This window comes from Cydia splendana, chromosome 12, assembly GCF_910591565.1.
Source record: "Cydia splendana chromosome 12, ilCydSple1.2, whole genome shotgun sequence".
In the NCBI taxonomy this organism is placed as follows: domain Eukaryota; kingdom Metazoa; phylum Arthropoda; class Insecta; order Lepidoptera; family Tortricidae; genus Cydia; species Cydia splendana.
In genome coordinates, this window is record NC_085971.1 from 8564041 (window position 1) to 8576966 (window position 12926).

General features: G+C 37.3%; 1 protein-coding gene across 1 annotated transcript; it reads left to right on the forward strand.

Annotated features, from left to right (window-relative positions):
* The first annotated feature begins 6896 nt into the window (after window positions 1-6896).
* On the forward strand, window positions 6897-11806 carry LOC134795775 (uncharacterized). The gene is made up of 5 exons (XM_063767711.1): window positions 6897-6988; window positions 8770-8822; window positions 9152-9334; window positions 10307-10437; window positions 11316-11806. The coding sequence occupies exons 1-5, from the start codon at window positions 6964-6966 to the stop codon at window positions 11695-11697; spliced, it is 774 nt and encodes a 257-aa protein (XP_063623781.1). The 5' UTR covers window positions 6897-6963; the 3' UTR covers window positions 11698-11806.
* Window positions 11807-12926: the final 1120 nt, after the last annotated feature.

Here is a 12926-nt window from a genome sequence, read left to right on the forward strand (position 1 = left end):
TTTAATATCATCATCATCATCATCATATCAGCCAGAGGACGTCCACTGCTGGACATAGGCCTCCCCCAAAGAGTGCCACAATGACCGGTCTTGCGCCACCCGCATCCAGCGGACTCCCGCGACCTTTACCAGGTCGTCAGTCCACCTTGTGGGGGGTCTACCCACGTTGCGCATCCGGTACGGTGCGGAGATTTAATATAGCTCAAATTAATTAACTTAGATTAACTTTTACAGCCAAAAATGTTCACTAACCATGTAGACCAGGTAGGTACCTATACTTACCAAGAGAGAAATTTTCTTATACGAAAATTCATGACCCCTGCGACCATTTTTCCTTTAATGTATTTTGTAATTTCCTTATCAAATTGCTTTATCTTTATGTTTTGTGAAAGTAGCCGTTAACCTATTAACGAGGTGCTTGTGGTGATTACTTCGAATTAGCTGCCAAAACGATTTCTTTCAGGCCACTAAAGTTACAATTATACGGCGATTATGGCCATAATAGGAGTAACTGGGATTTATTATGCCATATAAACCGCCGTTTAGATAAAACAACATCATTTCTTGTTTCTTGTTATTTGCGAAGATTTATGCCAGCAACAAAATTTAATGATGGTTATTAAGACACTGACTTGTATATTACCTGCCCATAGTGCCCATATACTTAATAATATTAATAATAGGTATCTATTTTCCCTTCCTGTTAACTAGGCGACCCATTGGCTGGAGGCTACGGCGGTGACTTCTTCCTACTATGTACCTGGTAAATCTTACACTTGTTTCCTGCCGACGTAGAATATTATTATAAGTATACAAAAAAACCGGCCAAGTGCGAGTCGTACTCGCGCATGAAGGGTTCCGTACCATAACGCAAAAAACGTCAAAAAATCACGTTTGTTGTATGCATGGGTGCCCCACTTAAATATTTATTATATTCTGCTTTTAATATTTGTTGTTAAAGCGGCAACAGAAATAAATCATCTGTGAAAAATTTCAACTCTAGCACGGTTCATGAGATACAGCCCGGCGACAGACGGACATACAGACAGACGGGCAGCGGAGTATTAGTACCTAATAGGGTTCCGTTTTTAACCTTTGGGTAACGAACCCCTAATAACTTTGCTAAACAACCGTAGATTTTGAAACATTTTTAATAAGTACCCTAGGTACTTAAATAGCACTCCATCCATTTTGATGATATTTTTAAACATGTCGACTGGACTGGATAATGTGCCTTCTCCAGTCTCTTAATATTAGCCACTCATTTTAGCCGAAAAAAATACAGTGAATCATAATGCACAGTATCTCAGTAAACTAATGACCAAAAAGGGGACTTCACACCGTAAGTACGTATCTGTCCTACCGTGGTACAATCACGTACCTAGCAACAATTTGTATTGTGCCGGTTCATTTTACCCTCGGCGTGGTTGGAATGGGAAGCAGCCTGCTTATTAAACGGTGCCAGTCTTATTCGCAACGTACTGGGCGAATCACCCTAAGAAAACCATTTCTTCCAAAATTATTTCTTGAATGAAACTTAAGTAATTTAATTTAACCTGACATTTATAGACTGGCATAGTGCGTTATCTTCTAATAATAGCATAGAACAAAACTGTCAAAATAGTCTTTAGTGTCGACCGAATGCCCTAGCGTAAATTGACTTCTTCTTCTTCGTCGTTATCCTCACAGCTGAGAATCGTGACCACCATAAGTAGCTCTATCTGTAAGAAGTGTCCAGGATGCTCTGTTCTGAGCCTGATGAAGTGCGGACTGTGTGCCACTATTAATTGCCTCCAGGAGAGGATCCGTCCAGCGAGTTGGAGCTCTGCCTGCTGTGTCTGCTCTGCTAAATTGACAGGGGCCCACTGATTAACAGTCCACCGGACGGTATCGGCCTGTCAGTTAAAACAAAATTTTGACAGTTCCGAACAACTGACAGGCCGATACCGTCTGGCGGACTGTTAATCAGTGGGCCCCTTAATAAGTACTTAATTAAGAGAGACACGAACCCGCCAGCCGCTGAAGATACGCTCTCATTTTGTAATAAAATGCTTAAATGAAGGATGACTCATGCCAGACCAGACCGGGCCCGAGCCGAGGCGTCTGACATGTCATTTTCTATGACGGCTGATCGGTGATCACGTGGTGCTTGCCATAGAAAACGAAGCCCAGGAAGCTCCAGCCCGGCCCCGGCCCGATCTAGCGTGAGTCATCCTTGCATGAAACTATATGCAATGAACTTCACGTAATATTAGATGTCTGGTACTAGTTTTCTTTAAAAAATTATTTTACAGAGAAATTAGAGCGAGTATAAGATTTACATACGAAACTTCTACTTGCTTTCATTTCTTTTTATTACAATTTCCAGCAACGAAAACTAGTAACAGATAATAGATATGTATACATTAGATGAATGTTCCATTCAACGTACGTGCGTATTCAACGTGGTAAATGCTGCCAGTGTGATGGGGACTTTTGAGCCAGGTACGATTCGTAACAATTATTTTGTTTAACTTTGCATTATTATTTAAAAATGCGCCTGTTGCGGATATCATCATTGGTTTGTTTTGGACGAAGCATGTTGCTGATTTGCATTTGTTATTAAGAGGCCACCTGACGAAGCCTTTTGGTTGTGAATATTTTGTATGTTAAGCTGGATATATTTTAAGGGGCCCACCGATTACCAGTCCGCCGGACGATATCAGCCTGTCAGTTGACCGCAAAAGGCCACACACTAAACAGTTCTCTGTCAGTTTTCGGCCTGACGACTTACACGAACCGATAGTGTGTGGCCGCCTGACGATTCCAGTCAGCGCCGACCTCGGAGTAATTAACAATGGAGCCGCCATTAACAGGCGTTCCCCTCTGTCGAAAAAAGGCGGCCAATGGTCAACGACATGTCAACCATATGTATGGACTGACGTTTATCTGACATGACGTACCTATACATTTGATGTGCCCCTCCCCCGCAAAAAACGGCAGACTATTTTGTACCGAAAATTTTAGACATGGCGGCTCCATTGTTAATTACTCCGAGGCGCCGACAGATATCCGCCGGACAGTCCGTGGCCTCGAGTCCAGTCAAACACACATCATGAGGTAGCCGGCCGGCGATCGACACACGTTACAGCATTAGTAAATTCTACTTTATTCCTAGTACTTAAGAGTTCATAGTCCCTAAAATAAGCATACGACTTTTTGTCTTCGAACATCACGGATCCAATACTTAATTTATGACGCTGATATTTGCTTGTAATTTCATACACAATTTTAAGGCCAGTAGACCTTATTAACCTTAAATACGGTAGGGCTTCTGTCAAATTGAAATAGAATCAGTAAAAAAAAACAGATATGTACGTTAGTAAAATTCAACTTTAATTCTAGTAGTTAGAGTTCATAGTTGGTTCATAGGCATCATTTTAATTTTAAGGCATGAATACAACAATGCGAAGGTTGCATAGTATCTAGTTTGTCAAGACTTTTCTTTATTTATCATGTTGTTACCTCGCAACTGTTGTTTACTGTCAGTCAAAAATAAATGTCATAGAGAGAATTATAACATAAACCTTATTTTTTTCTCTATTAATTTTAAATGTGACATGTTATTATTGTATTTGCATGGCTTATATATTTGAAAATACAGACTTGATTATTGATTGCTGGAAGAGTAAGTAACCGAGTAAAAAAGGAGCAAACATTGAAAGATTCAAATAGGGAAATTAGCGTCCCAATATACCAACACTGGTTAAAATTTTAATAGTTCTCAAGACAACGCCGGGAGATATACCTTCGATGGCGTTCACGGCAGCTAGCAATGAAAAGACTAGCTATTGTGCGTTTTGATTCCGCTATAAAGACACGTGGTAGAAACACTAGCGCAAGTATGGAGGTACCTGCTTAGACAAGAGATAAGACCTACGCTTGAAATTCTTCAGCTACAAGTGGGATCCGAATTATGACATCATTAATTCATTCCGTTTTAAGTTAAGAGAATATCTGGAGCAAACTGTGTTCGGAGTTACAGAGCGTGGCGTGGCGATATTACCTACCCGAAATTCTCGTAATATGTGACAATTATTACAAAAAAAGGATATGGAGTCACAAGCTGCAAGCGGTGGATTCAACATACTTTTACTTACACCGGCTCTTATTCAGGTACTATCTATGTATACCAAATTGAAAAAAATGAAAATACTTTACTGTTATGTTTTTGTTATATTCATTCTACTCTTTTAAACCATTTCTACATAATATTAGGTCTACTTGGCCGTTACCCGAGTGATTTTTTTGTTTGATACCTTGTAATAAATAATTTGGCCAAGCCCGAGATAGCTCGAGGCATTTAGTGTTCCGCTCGCATCGTTATATTTTACAGAGGTTGTTTGCCTGTTTTTAGGATTCCGTATTCAACTACCCTATAGGAACCCTTATAGTTTCACAACCCTTCTAGTTTTTACTATATATTTAATATATCATTAATTCTTCTTCGGCGGGAACGGACTCGATTAGATGCATAGCCTGCATCAAAAGTACGTCGCGGGGACGGTAATTTGTGTTTTGGGAAAGTATCCTATGAAACTCAGTGACACATTCATCCTCGATGTAATCATTTGCAAGTATATACGAAAAGCGAGCCATTGTATTCGACAACAACCTAGTGCGTAGGTGGCACCTTTGTGGCACATACAGTAAACAAACCACATTGACACATCACACGTCACGTCAATCACATGGCCTACCGCGAAACAAGAAAATTGAAATTTCGTTATCTAATCTCTCTATCACTCTTGCATATTCGAGCGATAAAGAGGCAGATAACTAAATTTCGATTTTCGCGTTTACCGGTAGGCCCTTGTTAACAAACCGCCTTGATGCATCAATGTCATATTTTATTGTCTGTGAAAACTTGTCAAAAACAGTTTAAGGCACAGTATGTATAAGTTAGTCTATGAATTTACTGAGTCGGTAGTGCTGCACTCTGGCGGCAGAACATTGCAGTAATATCCCCTTTTAACCAGGTTTCACTATAGTAGTCAAAAATATGTTTACATTTTTTGCCTTATTACAAAGGAATAAGGTCCAAAAGTGTAAACATTATCTTTGACGTCGACTGTCCATTTTGATGAAAAAATTAAACTAGTTGAAAAACATGAAACTGAAGGCTCTCGACTGACAGCAGATGACGGCCAACAGGCCACCGGCCGGCTATCTGATAATGTGTGTGTAAATTGGCCTGCAGGCCACGGACTGTCCGGCAGATATCTGTCGACGCTGACCGGAATCGACGAGCCGTAGTTCGAATAGCCGTCAGTCCAAAATCTGAAGTAGAACTGTTAATGTGTGGCCTTTTGCGATCAACTGACAGGCTGATATCGTTCGGCGAACTGTCAATTTGTAGGGACCTGTCAAAATTATATCAGACTATTGCCGGCGGACGGCCGTACGGTGGGAAACTGACGACTCGTCTGTAGTCGCAGAGGTGGCAGCAGACCATTGCCGGCCGGCAATAATCGCTTATGTTTGTGGACGTTATTGGTCTAGGACGGCAGGCCGCCCGATAAGGCCAGAGACTGCAGGCGGACTGGTAATCAGTGGGCCCCTTAAGGTTTTATTTGATCATTTAGTGTATTTGTACGATGTCAATGTGCAAACATATATTCTGGGTGAATAAATGATTTTTACAACTTGAATATTCATATCACGTGTGATTTCAGAATGTCGTGAATAAGAGCGTAACTTCGATTGTATGGAGGCGGCTAGTAATTATTGAACGATTCCAGGAAATTTATTTTTCTTGAAAACATGGTTTCAACCACAATAAATTTTCTGAAATCGTTCAGTGATTTCTTAAAGAACGTTTTATTCCTCTCAATTTTCCTTAAATGTCGTCTTTGTGTTTCTAAATAAGCTCTTTATAGCTATTTATATCATTGTGAAGAAACCAATCTTGAAATCTAAGGATTATTAATTTCCCTAAAGGTTAGATAAATTAAATAAATTCTAGTTTACAAGGGTTTTCTGAAAGTGACACACGTAGACCTTATCAAGGGACCGATCAAAGCCGAACAATTTTATTCAATGTAAGTACCTAATTATGTTGTGTGGATGTGGAATTTTATTATTTGTACCTATAAATTAATTGTCAAGTAATTTTATTATTTTATCAATGATCAAAGTATTATATCTACCTACTTATTTTTGCCAATTTCAAAACACCATTGTAATGTTGAAAATTGTGTATATTTTTTTTATATTTACATGCATAGACTTATATCACTCTTTTATCACGAAAAACGTTAGGTGCCTACATTTTATCATGAAAAGGTTGATTTTGGTTTAATAAAAAACCGCACAAGTGCGAGTCGGACTCGCCCACTGTGGGTTCCGTACTTTTTAGTATTTTCAGGGGTGCGAAACTCCTGACTTCGTTCAAACTCGGCTCCGCTCGGCTCAGCATTGCTCCGAGCAATTATTAGGGTTGGCACCACTTGACTTCCTTTTGCGTGCACGACCACAGATAAGATAATCACTTGATTTTTGACAACCCTAAATAGCCGAAAGGGATAGTGCCATATATTAGAAAGGGACAGCATGATTCGACCCTGAACCGCTGTCAAACGTACGGTAATACTATTAATTATTCTGTGGTATTTGTCGTTATAGCGGCAACAGAAATACATCATCTGTGAAAATTTCAACTGTCTAGAACGAACACTTTAACGAATTTTTACCATTTTTTCCATGGCAACGTTATCGTCACGTGATTTCCAGTTTACAACTAGTTCATTCACACAAATGAAAGTCCATTCGCACACAAGTACAACGATGGCGCCTTATTAAGCGATAACATGACGACAAGAACCGGTCATTAAACTGACAGTGACAGTTAAGAATGGCGTTCACGTTGCGCGGGCGCACGGTGTGGGTGTGATTATAAACAGTGTTGTGATTTATTTTATCAAAATGGAATGGTATACTACGGAATCGGGTAAGATAATTCACTCGTACATATTTCATTGTTTATGTTACCTACCTACTTATTATTGTATTTAAACGCATACAGGTGTTACTTTTAGCAGATTTATTCCGATGTTTTTTTCTGTTGTTTGTGGAATATTTTAATGGATTCCAATAGGCCGGATCGGCAAACAAATACTGAATATCAGAATTATGGCATTAGGTACTAGTGTTTGCGTGTAGTACCCATGCATTTTAAGATATTCGTAATAGTCCACTCAGTGCATACAATTATGTATATGTACATATTAGGTTCAACGAAAGGTACATATAAATTGCATGAAATGCATGTTAATTAATATTCTTGAATATGATTTTGATCTGATATACCGTGTTTGTTTTCTCCCCAAATTACGGCAAACTAATTAATAGTATATCCATCTCATTCTACCGCGTTAGTTCGTCCGGTTAGTTTAGTTTTTGCCACCAGCATGTGAAAGGAGCATTAGAATTTATAGTAAAAATATATATTAGGTATAGGACAATTTTTACACAGATCGACCTAGTCCCACAGTAAGCTCAATAAGGCTTGTGTTGTGGGTACTAGACGACGATATACATATATAATTATATATATAGAAAACATCCATAACTTAGGAACAAATATTTGTGATAAACACACAAACACACCAGAATTCGAACCCGGGACCTCCTGCTCCGTAGGCAGGGTCACTACCGACTAGGCTAAGAAGCCGTCAAAAAATAAGGTGATTTGATAGTTACGACACTTACGACCATGTTACGACGCACTGCAACTCAGAAGCAACTTGTAAGGGAATATACATATGGCGTGCAGTCGCGCGTGCATTACTGCTGCAAATGTCAAAATTGATTTTGTTGCCAAATATTCCAGATATTAACATTTGCAGCCGCAATGCAGTCAGCAGTAATAGTAGGTACTACTGTGATGTCTGAATCCAAACGGCACCTTTATAGTCATCGACACGATCCGAATGAGGCCGTGCCTAGAGTCCGACAAGAAATTGTAGAAAATGTAAAATGCTTAAACATGGCAACAATTTAGTATGGAATTTGTTTAGTTCCATTTTGGGCAGATTTGTATGGACACTGTCCCATGAACCAATAAGAATAAATGACATACCATCGGAAAGGTTTTTTTTATATATGTATTCTATTTTTTTGTATGGCGAGACTTGTCAATTACCTGTTAAAAAAAATATTTTGACAAAAAGAACGTAAGAAACCGAATAAAAAACTAAAATATCGTAACACAATATCATCGACAATGATAAAACGTTCTTGATCTGCGACACAGGAACTTCGTATCGGAAAAAAACTATACAGGCACGTTTCAACTGACACTACTTTCTGCGGCGATAACTTTTTTCACACAAAGATTTGGGACTACCTGGCATAGTAAAAGTTTTAGAACTTAGAATAAGCTATCTAAAGGGTATATAGCTTGTCCTTATTGGTCATATAGGCCAATTGGCCACCCTCCTTTCTACTATTTTATGTCGCACTATACTTAAAGATGTTGCGCTGTTTTATTGAAGAGTTGATAGCAGCAAATCTGTGTATTTGTGACCAAAGTAACTAGAGTCGGACCAAGAATAGTCTGCAGCGGATTTGATAGCCCTCGCAGTGCAAGTGTCATTCATACGTCATAATTTCATAGAAGTTTGACGTTTAAAATAACACGTGCACTGCGTGGGCTATCAAATCTACTGCAGACTTTTCATGGACTGACTTTATAATAATATTATATTAATGTAATATTGTGAATTACAGGAAAATATCGAGTGGAGTCCCTGTCAGCTGAAACCTTTTCCGGTGCATTAAAAGTAAGTTTCACAGAATTTCATTAGTAAGAGAAAATGTATTCTTTTTGTAACAATGCTGCAGACCACTTTGTTTTTTCAATGGGGCACGTACGAGTGTTTTTAGTTGATACTCGTATACAGCCAAATCATAATATTTTTTTGTTCGTGGTAGGCCTACCTAAGCCACCTACTAAAGAAGTTCATATAGGTACGTAACTAACAATAGGTTTGCTAAAGAAACTCTTATTTCTTAATTAATTCATCTTTTAATATAAGAATTATATTCGTTACTCATATATATTGACCGCCGTAAAAATTTTGGAACTCACCAATAAATAATAATGTTTCAGGTAATACAGGAAGCATTCTGCCAAGACGAAGCGGTGTCAATAGGAGCTGAAGTCAACAAAGATCCGGCGGCGCAGGAGGAGTTGTTAGAACTATGTGCAGATGCTGCACTAGATGGCGTTTCACTAGTAGCCATAGAAGTTAGCAGTGGACAGGTTGTGGCTGTTGCTTTCAATAAACTACAGGTAAATATACACTACCAGGCCAATACGAGTTTTAGTTATTCGGCGATCTGGGCTAGAACCGCGAAAATGCGGGCATTTTTCTCCGTCACTCTATCACGTCTTAATGAGAGTAAAAGAGAAAGATCCCCGCAAATTGCGAATTTCAGTTTTCACGGTAGGCCCCCTGTTTCCAATGTGATACTGATCTGTCAGTGTCAAAAGTGACATTTTTGGCTGATGACATGTTGCTTTTGACCCTTACAGATCAGTATCATACCTATTTGAAACAGATCGAATAACTAAAATTCGAATTGGCCTGTACTTACTACATTAGCCGCACTAAATTCACTTGATGTTTAAAAAAAAAGAGTTACTGCCATCCATTATTATTAGTCTTGAATCCATCCTACTTTTAAACATATTTAAAAGCAAATTCGTTATACACGATTGCTCAATGAATACGTGCATTTGCAAGTCTGGCTGAATAAATACGTTTTATGGATTGTCATTTAATTTTGTCCGTAACGTATTTAAATAGTCTAGCTCAGATAGTTTAGTAAGTTTAGTGACAAGTAAAAGGAATTAAAAACAAGTTATTTCTTCAAGATATTCTTTTTTATTTATGGCACTGGTAGGTACATACCTGTTTGTATACTTACTATTTTTTTATTAGTTAGTGTTTACTGTTTAAATATATTAATTTATCACTTTGACTACCTTTATGGTTCTATTAAAAAAAGGTGAATGGAATGCTATTTATTTATTATGACAACTACTCAAGGACAATGAAAACAGGTGCACGGTCTAAATACATAAATATTATACCTAAATATCTTTATAAAAATTGTCATGTACGTATCAAAATCTATATATGTACATTGTTCTCATGTTGTATTACTCTAAAGTAGACTTTTTATCATGGAATCACCACAGTACCTAACCTATTACATAATGATATTTTTTATAAAGTACCATTTTTTTAATTTATTTCAGGTTCAGTCTTCTGACTCTGCCGAGAAAACGTTTTTCGAAGTATTTGTAGAAGAGCGATGTCACCGGCCTTCGTCTAAGTCGCTTATACAGTTTATGAGCAACGTTGACGCCAGATGCAATTTATTTGAAAAGTTGGTTCCTTTTTATTATTTAGAGTGCTCACACCTTATATGGATAAAAACCCATTTATATACATATAATAGGTTTTAAGCGAGATTTGCGAAAAAAATATTTTTTTATTTTTATACCGGATGTGTCCTGTTATACGAGCAAAAAATTAAACTGTAGCCTGTACTCTCAAACTGACCAACATTTGTTCAGCGACTTTTAAAAATTACAATGAAGACTTTAGATTTCGTATTTTTCATACTAATTAAATATTACCGTCAATGTACGCTGTCATCAGTGTAATTGAATTGACGTTGCTTGGCACGCTTTAAGCATAACAAAATTCGCAATACATTGCGTGTTAGAATAAACTTTGAAGTGATCTAAAATCAAAACACATTATTTCTAAAAGTTGCTAAACAAATGTTGGTCAGTTTGAGGACTACAGCCTACAGTTTAATTTTTTGCTCGTATTACAGGACACACCTGCTATAATATTCAAATCTATTCATAATAAGTTTTACCAGAACTCCCATGCAACTTATTATTTAATAAATAAGTGTAGCCACTAGCCATATATGAGCTAATCTCTATAATCTTACTTGTTTTTATATGATTATTATTGTAAAATATGCTTAAACATAACTATGTTTCATTTACTAGGTACTTGCTGATTTGAAATGCGCTTGAATAAGTTTTCTAATATATTTGATTTGGTTTTTTTTTATACAAACAGTATCTTTTTACAAATAAGTTTAGTGTTGATTTAGATAATGGAACTTCGCATTTATTTACTAGTTCGCATTGACTTATCTTTGCATTAGATTTATATTAAGTAAGTGAATACACGATCCAATTAAATAACCTTTCCTCTACTTAAATAATCTACTTTGCTTTCCAGATACCAGACAGATTGTAGCTTAGAGATAATGTTTCTGGCTACCCTCCGAGAACACAGATGGCAGAACCTTGGAACAATCCTTTGCAAACTATCAGTTGATCTCGCAAGAAAACTAAAAAACGGTCCCGATTCGAAAATAACGCTAAAAGATTTGGGGTCTAAATACTCTCACATGAAACCACGTGAAGTAACAAATAAAGTACCAAAGATTTGCCAAGCTATATGGACGGGAGAATTCACGCAAAGAATCGGAGCGAAGCTAGGGTTCAACGTCGAAGTAAAAGCCTTAATGAGCGAGTTCAACCATAATGGGAAAACGTACGCCGATAGACTAGGTGATCAGGCTGCCTATTCGGAAGTTGTATCCTTAGTTTTAGATTAAGTTTTTTATACGAAAGTCTTGAACTTTAAAACTTAAAGTCTTTGTAAGCCTTTTGGTACAGTCGACGTTAAAGGTGTTTACACTTTCGCATCTTACTCCATCGTAGGCAAAAACATCTTTCACGATGACTGTACCAGATTCTAAAAATACTATGGAGTGATAATTCTTACTTAGGTACTACGTGTAGTGTGTAGGAATCTGATATTTATGTTTAAGGCAGTTATAGGTAAGTACATCTTACACTTAGATACTTGATTGAAGTATAAAACTAAAATGTAAGTAGGACAATTACTAAAAAGTATTGAGAAATCTTTTTTTATGCGTCAAATACGCAATTCTAACAATAATAGGCCATTAATTATATTGTTACCTTTTAATATATGTCGGTAAATACATTATGTTTGTTTTATTTTGATTGTAATTAATTACAAAAATAGAAAGTAATTCAGTTTGGCATTTTATATTCAAGAGTTAGATAAGTATTCAAGTCCAGCACATGAACTTGAATACTTATCAACTTAAAGCCATACAATGAAATAAGTTTTTGGCAAAAATTTCATTTTTGGTACAAGCTTTTATCGCTGACTATACTTTTCTTTCCACAGGCAATTAATACTCATCGAGACAATTCTAAAAACCCCAAACACAATTAGGTTTCGTTGTTTTATCACAGAGTTCTTATGGTCACCTCTGGTCTTCATCATCAGATCAGCTCGATGACACCATAATATTGCATTGTAACCCGACTTACGTATGTATGCAAAATTTCAGCTCAATCGGAAACCGAGAAGTGGATCAAATTTAACTTGCAAGATTTGATTACAGACAACGGTGGGTGAAACTAAATAAAAGCTTGTAAAAAATATACAGACACATAAATAGCATCAGCGCTCGTACCTCCCAATCAAAACTCACTAAAAGCATACTAAAAGCATTTTGTGGCCTTTCCTTTATCGACGTCTGTAACTGATAAGCACCGTGACAGGAGCCCAACAATCAACCACGTTTACAAAAGCCATTACCGTACCGACATGCAAATGAATAGCAGTTCAGCAACAACCGGGACAACGCAATAATCGCTAGGTAGCCAAAGTCGCTGTCCAATACGAATCAATTAACAAGAACCAATTTGGAAGTTGGGCGATGCAATTAGTTCTGCCATCTAATTGGCAAAACCTTTTGTCTCGACGTCAATCTTGATTCTAGTATAACTTGGCCTTCAGGTCTTT

Excerpts from the sequence above, each read along its gene's own strand:
- LOC134795775 (XM_063767711.1), top strand. The coding sequence starts at position 6,964 with ATGGAATGGTATACTACGGAATCGG. Across the intron at positions 6,989-8,769 it reads ATGGTATACTACGGAATCGG|GAAAATATCGAGTGGAGTCC; the intron begins GTAAGATAATTC and ends TGTGAATTACAG. Across the intron at positions 10,438-11,315 it reads AGATGCAATTTATTTGAAAA|ATACCAGACAGATTGTAGCT; the intron begins GTTGGTTCCTTT and ends TTTGCTTTCCAG.